Source organism: Orcinus orca, chromosome 7 (assembly GCF_937001465.1).
Source record: "Orcinus orca chromosome 7, mOrcOrc1.1, whole genome shotgun sequence".
Classification (NCBI taxonomy): domain Eukaryota; kingdom Metazoa; phylum Chordata; class Mammalia; order Artiodactyla; family Delphinidae; genus Orcinus; species Orcinus orca.
The window spans coordinates 63,939,267-63,952,108 of record NC_064565.1 but is presented as its reverse complement, the minus strand read 5'-3'; the positions used below and the strand labels follow the sequence as shown (position 1 = coordinate 63,952,108).

General features: G+C 33.1%; 1 protein-coding gene across 4 annotated transcripts in view; it reads right to left on the bottom strand.

Annotated features, from left to right (window-relative positions):
- The window catches only part of MTX2 (metaxin 2), a 63,610-nt gene that overhangs the window by 27,439 nt on the left and 23,329 nt on the right, over positions 1 to 12,842 (bottom strand). For all 4 annotated transcript variants that reach the window (XM_004267352.3, XM_033423629.2, XM_033423628.2 and 1 more), the window contains 2 exons: positions 12,736 to 12,783; positions 11,642 to 11,688 (listed from right to left, as the gene is read on the bottom strand). In XM_004267352.3, coding sequence (XP_004267400.1) covers positions 11,642 to 11,688; positions 12,736 to 12,783 — 95 coding nt within the window. Of the gene's footprint in view, positions 1 to 11,641; positions 11,689 to 12,735; positions 12,784 to 12,842 lie in introns of those variants that run through there.

Sequence of the window (12,842 nt, the reverse complement as noted above, 5' to 3'; positions counted from 1 at the left end):
TTTTTTAAGTAGGTATGTTTTAGAAAAACAATAACAGGAATTCAACTTCTTAAAAAATTAGCTATGCAGAAATCATCAGAAACCACAATTCAATATTCACAAAAAGCTCTAAATAGAGCAAGTTTGTTACCAAAAACATGAAATGCTATTGGGAGCACATACGAAACATCACATCAGAAAATAGGACCTTCCTAATTAACACAACTCTCACCTGAAAACCACTCTTGGAATATATGACTCAAGTTTAAATATATCAATATCTGACAGCTGTAGAAAAAAATCAAGTGCAGAAAGAAAGCAACAAAAAAGATAACCAGAATAGGAAAAGATATAAGCTTTCCCTGTTAGAATTGAATATAAATAAAAGTAAATCATAGGGTCAAAATTAAGTAAAAGAGTTACAAAATAGTCAAAGAGACAGAAAGAATAATTCTTGTAACCCAAGAACCTAATATAGTACCAGTCACAGAGCTGGCACTCAATGAACAATTTGGGAGTAATGACAGGAAACTACTTTTTTTCTGAGTTCCTATAATGAATGTTGTAAAGTTTTGTGATTTACAGATTAAATATTCCCAACTGAGAAAAATAACAATAACAACAACAAAACCCACTAAATTTAAAATTCTTAGTATAAGTTAAATAGTAGATGGCAGCAATATAAAATGTATTCATTTCATTTTAATAACCTAATGGTAACTCGATACTGAATCATTTACCAATGAACAACACCAATTAACTTCTTTTCTTTATTCCAAAAATAAAATGAACATTTATCTTATAAGTTAAATACATAACAATACTCTTTAATTGCACTTAAGCAATAAAATCAACATTGCTTGCCAATAAAAATATTAAAAGAACTCAAAATTTTAAAGAATTGTCCTCAATAACCTTTTAAAAGATTGAGTGCTTTAAATTGATTAACACTGTAGAATTTAAGGGATTATAAACATAGTTTCTAAATGTATGTAAACTTAACATTAACAAAATTATCCAAATTCTAAATAGAAAAAAATCCATTTTCAGTCCAACCATTACCAGTTATCCTTAGACAGCAGGCCTCAGGTTTTCTTCTTTAGGACAAAGCTTCTATTCATTTCATAATTAAATTTGAAATATTTTAGGTAAGAACTCACTAAGAACTATTCTAAAGCACGCAATACCATTTTCAGGGCACAAAATAAAAATGGTTCTGAATTTTAATTCATATCTTGTTTTACCAAACACAAAGGAAAATCTGTGACAACAACTGAAGGATTATTTTCCACCTTACTGAAGAGACATGTTTTAAAATTAAAAACCATGAACAAATCTATCTACAAAATAATTCACTTTTTATATCAAACAGCTGCAGACCCTGTAATTGAAATAATGTATCTAAGGTTACAAATGAAGAGTGTTAGGTATCGTTCTTGAAGTGACAGATTAAGTTCCTAATCCAAAGTAATAGCCATATTTGTAGTTTAACATAAATTAAGACCTTAATTATATTTGTGACTATTTTAAACAAAATAACAAATTCCTTTGTACCTGGCAATGTAATTTATATCAAAGCCAGGTTCATTTTCCAAACCAATCTATTTCACACTGCAGAAATACTCTGGTATAATGGTGTAATGTAATTCTTGTTGTAGAATGTTGAAAGAGTAGATTCACTAAAAGCACAGAAGAGGTGTGAAGATAAATGAAGATGCTATTCATTCAAGGGTAATTTCATCTTAGAACTATATGAAAGATGTTTCACTCACACGGGGTAGTGTATGGTCTCAAATTTAAGTGCATTTTCAGCTCAAATATAATGCTGCTAGATCGATTACGTTGATACTGTATATCTAATCATGAAGAATTCTAGCCTTTTTCTGTTTAAAAAATAGACTGTCATTTTTTTCATCTTACTGCTATGTCTTTATTGTTCTGTTTAACAGCAACAAATTTTAAAATCCTGCTTGCTATTTACTTTTTAAACAGAAAAGTATACGGTTGATACTCTAACTTGCAAACTCTCAGAACTACAGAAATGTAAATTTCTGCTAAGTTAAATAGATATTTATATTAGCAAACCATTATCCTGTATAACCATTTTACATTATTTCACTAATTACTAAAAATGACAACTCTAATAGCCACCTAATTCTATTTTGAATATACTTCACTTTCACAAATCTGTAAGATTAATTTAAATGTTTTATATACACCATACCATTTATGTGTTGAGGGATTAATATTAACACAGAATTTTTTTAATCTGCTAAATTCTATTTGCACTTTAAGTTCACAATCATCCCTCCTAAAGGTCACATTTTATACATTTAAATCATTCCAGGTGTTATATGCATATATCACCAAAATGCTTTATAATACTTCTGATATAAAAAAGGTAATGTAATGTAACACATTCAATCTGAAGAATTTAAATTCACTGATATCAAGGAAACATCTGCAGCCTTTATTTTGCTCATTTTAGAACACTGAAAAGGATCCACTAAATTCTCTCTATCCCTTAGCTTTCCTTCTCCAAATCCTGAAAGTGAACACAGAAGCCTCATCTTGCAGAAAATGATCAAGTGGAAGGGATAAACATACTTTAAAAAACTAAAATTTTATACTTTATAAAACTTTAAGAAAGTTATATCAATTTAAAAATGTTTTACATAAAATAGTATTCTATTAATTCTCTATTAAAATGAATGTATCACTGCATTCCCACCTATTGTATTTATATCAGGTTTAAACTGACACTTAGAAACTACATACAACCATAAACAAGCTGTTTAAAGTAGAAAATGTATTAAACCAAACTGAAAATTCAAAATCATTTCCTCTAAAGTTCTATAGGTAAGTTGTCCACTGTGACCATCTGAATGACACAACAAGTTTACAACAGCTGTAATTTCATAATCACAGTTCTTTCTCCAATGCAACAATTGACCTGCAGTCCTGAAGGAAAGAGAGATACTCCTATTTCCTGTTCTTCCCCAATCACTACATTAGGATGTTATCATTTAACTTCAAATTAATACGTCCACCTAAAAAGCATCAATTGTGAGAAGGAAAAAGCAAGGGTCAGCTAACTGCTTATCAGCAGATCTGACATGTTAGTGTTCATGGCCCAGTATTAATGGGGCCTATAAAAATGCTGACATTTTTCATGATTAAACTTGGGGGAGCATACAGAGAGGCAGGCTCTCCATGGAATAGCTTAAACTATATTTTCCTACTGTTAAAATAGGACTTCGGTCTCCCAATTTATTTCCTTTTGTACCAACAGTAAATAATTCTTTCTAGTCTATCTATATGACTAGATATAATTTTAAAAAAGCAAAACAAATTTTTTTTTGTAACAGCCTGTGTTAATAAAAACCATAAAACCTGAAGGAAAAAAAACAACATATTCAACAGAAAGAATATAGTTTTTTTCTGTGTGTTCCCTTTCATTTTTAGAGATTAAGTATTTATTCACAAAGGATAGGAAAAAATAAGAATATTATTTCCCTTAACCTGAGCTTTAATGTTATTCTTACTTGAAGTAACTAAAAAATGAAGAAGTAAAAAGTAAGACTACTTTTTCATTCAGCATTCTAATAATCATCAGTTTGAGACACTCTCTAAAAAATAAATTCAATAACTAAACTTTTACAATATTTAGATTAAGCCATACAAAAAAGGAAAACAGGTTTCTTTTTAAATTGGCTTCATATATAATAAACAAAAATCCTTTCTAAAACTTACTAGAAGTAACATTTTATTATATAAAGACATTCACAAAATATGTATATAAATCTTTGAAGCAAAAATAGGCACTAACTCAGCATTCAACATCATCTTGTAGTTCTATTGCTTTCACTTTTTTCAAAAGAAATTTCCCATTTATTACCTAGCTTGAACTTCCTAATAACCCATAACATAGGTAATACTACCTTTATCACATCTCAGAGATCCAAAAGCTGCAACATATCTATCTCTCACATCTTAATGTAATCCATAAATTGTAAGATATAATTTGCTAGGAAATGTCAGAAATGATTTTTGAATTAAGTGTCTACTTATTTTTGGATAAAACTCCAAAGGTCTGTATCACTGGACTGGACTGGTATGCAGCAAAGTGTTACAAGGGTGGACTCTAGACCCAGACTCCCTGGATTTGCATTCCAACTCTGTCAACTACTAATTATATAAGTTTGGGCCAATTGCTTAACCTCTCTGCCTCAACTTCCTAATCTGCAAAATGGAAATAACAATGCTACCTACCTCATATGGTGCCTGTGTGTAAACATTATCTATGATACCTAAAGTACACAGAACAAGACCTGGCGCATGGAGTAAGTGCTGTGTAAATTTTAGGTTCAGTTATTACTGTTGTTCTTATTAATATTATCTGCAGAATGGGGATTATAACAGCACTGACCTCATAGAGTTATTATAAGGATTAAATGAGTTCATAAGAATTAAGTGCTCAGCACAGTGATGAGTACATAGTAGGCACTCCACCAATGCTGTTGGTGTCTGTTTACCTCCTCAATTTGTGGGCTCTATGACCTTGGTCAGAGCTTTCCTGAGCTTCAATTTCCACATCTTTAAAATGAGCTTAATAATAGTGCCCTACACTAGGGTTATGGTAAAGATTGAATGAGATAACGCACATAAAAGCTCTCAATAAGGTGCCTTAGACAATAAAAGCATTCAATAAATACTCAACTGTAAAACAAACCTTATTTAGTATTATTAAAATAATGGTTTGTTTGAATTCAAGCACTCTATATTAACAACTTTTAGTTACGGAATGAAACAATGAATATAAAAATTATTAATGTTCATACAGCTTTAAATATGTCCAAAAATAATTCTTACACCTAACATTTATTTTAATTACTTTAGGCATTACAAAGCCTGCAAGCTTCCATTCCTGATGCTGACACTGATTATGTATATTTCTGTCAAAGAATCAGGAAAGAAGGAAATAATAACCAATATTCATTGCATGTTTACAATATGCCAGGTGCTTTTCTAAATGCTTTAATTTTTATATACATTTTACATATTTTTTAACACATTCAGTCTTCATGACACCCAGTAGGATAGCTTCTATTATATCTCCATTTTACAGATGAGGAAACTTGAAACAAAGAGTAATGTTTAAGGTATTTGCAACAGAGACCAACCACCCATTTTCATTTGTGGAATCTGCTATAAAAAACAACATATACTGAATCAGTAAAGACATAAACTTCTTGAAGAAAAATCAAATGAAACATTTTCTGCAGAAAACTTTGAAGTCCATATGCATTTGCTCATACAGTATTTCTGGACACGTACTGCCCAATACAAGAGCCACCAGCTACATACAGAGTACTTGAAATGTGGTTGGCAGAAATTGAGATGTGCTGTAAGTGTGAAATACACAACAGATTTTGAACTTAATATAAAAAAACCAAAAAACATCACGTTAATAAATTATGTACTGATTACATGTTAAAATGATAATATTTGATAATATTAAATAAAATATATTATTAAAATTAATTTCACCTGTTTCTTTTTACTTCTTTTAGTGGGGCTACTTCAAAATTTTAAATTACATATATGGGCAACATTATATACATTATATATTTACTGGACAGTTGATTTAGGTTTAGGGGATGAGAGAATAGCAACAGAGAATTGTTATCAAAATTCTTTTACCAACCATTACAAGCTTCAAAGTGGAAGTAATATTATGAAATAGAAGATTTCTCTCCCCCATGTTTGTGTATGTAATACTGTGTATGTGCACCTTGCCATATATATGTGTGTGTGTATATATATTTATACACACACACACTGCTCATGAGAACCAGAGGAACACGCTACTCTAATACTTCAAAATATTCAACATACAAGATTATTTTACGACTAGGCAAACACTTCAGGTAATACCAATACTTTGTGGATGAAAGAAGGAAAGCAAATCTAAGAGGAAATAACAGCCATGGGGGGAAAAAAATTTATTTTCTTTTAAACTGAAATCATAAAAGTTCCTTTAACAAAAAAAAAAAAAATTCTAACCACTTAGTTCCAAGAATATAATAAATGCCAATTCTATGTGGTAAGTAAAATTTAAATTTCCTGATGGCTTAACTGGCAGACTACTAAAATATCCGATGCTTGATATCTGATATCTTCTAGAAAATAACCAGTTTATGGATACCCATCACATTGTTTTGATCAATTTTATACATTTAACTGATTCTTCTAAACGGATACTGGTCCACTATATAGAAGAAAATTACTCCATAAAGTTTACATCAGATATCTGGAAAAGTCACATTTATAGTCATGGCTACTATCAGCTGTCAAGTCAAAGAATATTGAAGAAAACCAAGAATTTTTAATATATGCTGGTTAATTTATCATCTAAGTGACATACGTAGGATAACAAAAAAAATTAAAACAGTTATGCAAAATTCTGCATTTTAAAAGGTTCTTATTTTCTGGTTTTAATTGCAACTGTGATTTGAGATGCCATGGTGAGAAAGGAAATTAATAAGAACCATAAAAACAGAATTACTAGATAAGGTACACACTAAGATTTCTTTATTCTTTCCTTCCCCCGATTATTTAAAATGTTAATTTTTTTTAACAGTAATATAACGATATCTTGGTTTGGGCTGAAAACTAGTTAAACCATCTATTCTAGGGTTTCTCAACATTGACACCATTTACATTTGGGGCTGGATAATTCTTTCTGTGGAGGGACTATCTCATGCACTGTTTCACAGCATCCCTGGTGTCTACCCAATAGATGCCAAAAGCAGCCTCCCTAGCAGTTGTGAAAATCAAAAATGTCTAAACACTGTCAAGTGTCCTCTTTGGGGTAGTAATCCTCCCTCAGTTAAGAACTACTGGTCTATTCCTACCCAAAATACAAATGGGACCTAATGAAACTTAAAAACTTTTGCACAGCAAAGGAAACCATAAACAAGACGGAAAGACAACCCTCAGAATGGGAGAAAATATATGCAAATGAAGCAACAGACAAAGGATTAATCTCCAAAATACGCAAACAGCTCATGCAGCTCCAGATCAAAAAAACAAACAACCCAAACCAATGATGGGCAGAAGACCTAAATAGACATTTCTCCAGAGAAGGCATACAGATTGCCAACAAATACATGAAAAGATGCTCAGCATCGCTAATCATTAGAGAAATGCAAACCAAAACTACAATGAGAAAAAAAAAAAAACTACAATGAGGTATCACCTCACACCAGTCAGAATGGCCATCATCAAAAAATCTACAAACCATAAATGCTAGAGAGGGTGTGGGGAAAAGGGAACCCTCTTGCACTGTTGGTGGGAATGTAAATTGATACAGAACTACCATATGACCCAGCGATCCCACTACTGGGCATATACCCTGAGAAAATCATAATCAAAAAAGAGTCATGTACCACAATGTTCATTGCAGCTCTATTTACAATAGCCAGGACACGGAAGTAACCTAAGTGTCCACTGACAGATGAATGGATAAAGAAGATGTGGCACGTATATACAATGGAATATTACTTGGCCATAAAGAAACGAAATTGAGTTATTTGTAGTGAGGTGGATGGACCTAGAATCTGTCATACAGGGTGAAGTAAGTCAGAAAGAGAAAAACAAATACTGTATGCTAACACATATATATGGAATCTAAAAAAAGAAAAAAAAAGCATGGTTCTCATGAAACTAGGGGCAGGACAGGAATAAAGATGCAGATGTAGAGAATGGACTTGAGTACACGGGGACGGGGAAGGGTAAACTGGGATGAAGTGAGAGAGTAACATTGACATATACAGTACCAAATGTAAAATGGATGGCTAGTGGGAAGCAGCCGCATAGCACAGGGAGATCAGCTTGGTGCTTTGTGACCACCTAGAGGGGTGGGATAGGGAGGGTGGGAGGGAGATGCAAGAGGGAGGGGATATGGGGATATATGTATGCATATAGCTGATTCACTTTGTTATACAGCAGAAACTAACACAAGTTTGTAAAGCAATTATACTCCAATAAAGATGTTAAAAAAAAAAATAAATGTCTAAACACTGTCAAATGTCCTCTGTGGGGTAGTAATCCTCCCTCAGTTAAGAACTACTGGTCTATTCCTACCCAAAATAACCTTCCTATTGGTGAAAATTACTTCAGTACTTCCTAAACTACTATTCTTTAGTTTTAGAGGCTCTTAACAAGGGACCCCCAGATACCTTCAGCAGGGATATCAGTAAGCCTCCTGAAACCACATGCAGAATTGCCTGGGTATGTTTATACTTCTATACGCACTGGAATGTTTCCTAGAGAAACATTCCATAGTAGCTTTCATGAGATCCTGAAAGAGTTATCCCAAAAATGGCAACTAAAAAAGGGTTAAGAGGGGGCTTTCCTGGTGGCGCAGTGGTTGAGAATCTGCCTGCTAATGCAGGGGACACGGGTTCGAGCCCTGGTCTGGGAAGATCCCACATGCCGCGGAGCAACTTGGCCCGTGAGCCACAACTACTGAGCCTGCACGTCTGGAGCCTGTGCTCTGCAACAAGAGAGGCCGCAATAGTGAGAGGCCTACGCACCGTGATGAAGAGTGGCCCCCGCTTGCCACAACTAGAGAAAGCCCTCGCACAGAAACGAAGACTCAACACAGCCAAAAATAAATAAATAAATATTTTTTTTAAAAAAGGGTTAAGAATTAGTGCTTGAGCTAAAATATTCACTGTGCCCTCATATGGTCACCTGATTTTTGATAAAGGAGGCAAGAATATACAATGGAGAAAAGACAGCCTCTTCAATAAGTGGTGCTGAGAAAACTGGACAGCTACATGTAAAAGAATGAAATTAGAACACTCCCTAACACCATACACAAAAATAAACTCAAAATGGATTAAAGACCTAAATGTAAGGCCAGAAACTATAAAACTTAGAGGAAAACATAGGCAGAACACTCTATGACATAAATCACAGCAAGATCCTTTTTGACCCACTTCCTAAAGAAATGGAAATAAAAACAAAAATAAACAAATGGGACCTAATGAAACTCAAAAGCTTTTGTGCAGCAAAGGAAACCATAAACAAGACGAAAAGACAACCCTCAGAATGGGAGAAAATATTTGCAAATGAAGCAACTGACAAAAGATTCATCTCCAAAATTTACAAGCAGCTCATGCAGCTCAATATCAAAAAAACAAACAACCCAATCCAAAAATGGGCAGAAGACCTAAACAGACATTTCTCCAAAGAAGATATACAGATTGCCAACAAACACATGAAAGGATGCTCAACATCACTAATCATTAGAAAAATGCAAATCAATACTACAATGAGGTATCACCTGACACCAGTCAGAATGGCCATCATCAAAAAATCTACAAACCATAAATGCTGGAGAGGGTGTGGAGAAAAGGGAACCCTCCTGCACTGTTGGTGGGAATGTAAATTGATACAGCCACTATGGAGAACAGGATGGAGGTTCCTTAAAAAACTAAAAATGGAATTACCATACGACCCAGCAATCCCACTACTGGGCATATACTCTGAGAAAACCATAATTCAAAAAGAGTCATGTACCACAATGTTCATTGCAGCTCTATTTACAATAGCCAGGACATGGAAGCAACCTAAGTGTCCATCGACAGATGAATGGATAAAGAAGATGTGGCACATATATACAATGGAATATTACTCAGCCATAAAAAGAAACGAAATTGAGTTATTTGTAATGAGGTGGATGGACCTAGAGTCTGTCATACAGAGTGAAGTAAGTCAGAAAGAGAAAAACAAATACAGTATGCTAACACATATATATGGAATCTAAAAAAAAAAGAAATGGTCATGAAGAACCTAGAAGCAGGACGGGAATAAAGATGCAGACCTACTAGAGAATGGACTTGAGGACACAGGGAGGGGGAAAGGTAAGCTAGGACAAAGTGAGAGAGTGGCATGGACATATATACACTACCAAATGTAAAATCGATAGCTGGTGGGAAGCAGCCGCATAGCACAGGGAGATCAGTTCGGTACTTTGTGACCACCTAGAGTGGTGGGATAGGGAGGGTGGGAGAGAGGGAGACACAAGAGGGAAGAGATATGGGGATATATGTATATGTATAGCTGATTCACTTTGTTATAAAGCAGAAACTAACACACCACTGTAAAGCAATTATACTCCAATAAAGATGTTAAAAAAAAAAATTTCACTGTGCCCTGAAGCTATCTTTTCAAAAGCATAAAGATTGAAGACACTATTTCACACACAGCAAATAATTTACTTGTGCTATCAGTTATCAAGCAAGATTGCTTCTACCACACTTATAAACCCTTCATTCAACAAATATTTATTGAGTACATTTTATAAGCTAGACACTGTGTCATTAGTATTTGAAAACTAAACTTAAATTTCAACTTCTTTATCCCCCCTGCCAAAAAGGCAGTATAAAGTCCATATTTATTAAATATAACCAACTAAGAAGTTCTGCCTCTCAAAGATTACCGTAAGAAAGAAAATACACTAGTTATAGTACTAGTGCCTAAAGATAAAATAAAGGTAAGTAAATAAAATAAACAAAATTTATATTCTTGGTAAAAATATATAAATCTTCTAAAAGAAAGAAACTTAAAAAAGCTCATACTCATACAAATAAATTATTGTCCAAACACATTTCTTTCTGTCTTTTCTTTCTTTCCCTGCCTTAAACAAAACTAAAATGTACTGAATGACAAACTATGTATCAGACATAGTTATTAAGCCCAGATGATTATCAAGTTGAATTTAAAAAAAACAAGATGACCAAGTGCCTAGCATCATGCCTAGAACGCAGCAAAAGCAGTCCCTCTTCTTCCTTTTCTTTCTGTCCTCAAGAAGCTCACAGTCTCATCTCCAACAAATGTCACGTCTTAGACTTCTCTTTTAAGTGCTACACAATAAAATCCTCTTTGTGATTCAAACTATGTAAGCTAACCAAACAGCAACTAAATATGTAAAATGTTTCAATAATTATAATTCCATAATCTACATAAACATTTCTCTTTTTTTTTAAGGCAAACAATTCCCAAGTATCCTATTCTTCCTATAGTGCAGTTTAAAGTTTACAGGGCCACTAATCTTTTGGATTACACAACTGTGATATACAACTTGAAGAGTTATTATATTCAGTAAGTGGTCTGGGGATAACAGACACTAATGTAATCGATAAATATATAAGGAATGGCTGGAGAAGAATATGTTTGCTTCATGATTACCAAATGGATTAAGGCTAGAATGAGAGAATGATGCTTAAAAATATGTAGTGAATAAAACTTTACAAATAAGTTAGAAAATAGTTTTGTGCCTATAAATGAACATATCACCCCAACTAATCAATACCATCATATCTAGCCAAAAGCAAAACAGCAAATAAAGAAAATGCACCCACAACATAAGTGATGTTTATAAAAAGAATGAATAATGAAGATTTTCATGTTCACTTTACATACTGGCAACAATTACCTGAATAATATTACATAATAAAATTATACTTCACAAAGAGATGTTATATTGATAATGATAAATCATAAAAAATTGTAAACATACAGTATCAGACTGGAGAGGAAAAAAATTTGCAACTCAAAATTTAAAAAATTACATTATTTACATACTTACCTGCACAGCAAGAGAAGCTGCATTGTCAGAAAGCAAAATTTGCTCCCCTGTGGAAATACAATGAAAGGTCTGAGTCAAAAGCATAACTGCTAAACAAGTAAAATACATTTATAAGTGTTTTTATTTTTAAAAACTATTCCTATTTCTAAAAAGAAAATGTAATCATGAAGTTCTATATCAATGCTGTTGTGTCTATATGTCTATATCAATGTGTGGTTATAATTTTGATTAAATTATCATAGTATGTAAATAACAATGAAACAAAACTATTTACTCTGAAACTATTTGATCACTTATTGTATATTATCAACAATTTCCTCTAAAACTAATTGATCACTTACTGTATTTTATCAACAATATATAATGAAAATCGCTCACTTAAAAACAAATTCATTTTCCAAGTTTTCAAGAAACTCCTCTTCTTTTCATTAAAATTAAGTAAAATAGTATCTCTACTCAAACCTCTCTAGTTAAAAGTAAAAGCATTCAAAATCATATAAAACCAGCTTACAGTTAATATTACACAGTGTGTCTAGGTCTGTCACACAAAAGAAAGATGACAAGTTCGCTGCAATAAAAATTCCATGCTTAGAAGACTAGGGCTGCTGCCTATTAGTCTTCATTACTTTGCAGTCTTCTGACAACTGTAGCAGGCTGCTGAGCCCCAAATGGGGTCCATAATGTGACCTGATGATATATGAAGAGCTGCTAAAGGGAGCCTGAACCATCCTAGCCTATACATTTTAACAGTTCCTTTTTACTGAGAGTCCACTTTACCACAGGACTTCAAAAATCTGCTGTGTCAGCTATTGGCACAGTAAATCTGCCAACTGCTCCTGCAACCACATCATTTTACACTGCCTACAGCAGCCAATATAATGAGTCAATAATAAACTAAGGACCTTATAGGCCATGAATAGTTGGTTTACACTGGCAGATATAAATTTAGGTAAAATCTCCTAGACAAATTATACAAGGGAATCCCTTCTTTATATTTCATGTTCTCTTTGCAAAGGATTCTATTATTGAAGGGTGTTTTTGGTAATAAATATATTTTGATACAAAGCCATTTTTAACTGAGAACAAGTACCTACCTTTCAGCTGCTGATATAATGTAGCATTTTCAGGCCAAGGTTCTGCAGCTGTGGAAACACAGCAGTGATAATTAGGCACATAGGGTAAAAACATATCAATGACCAAC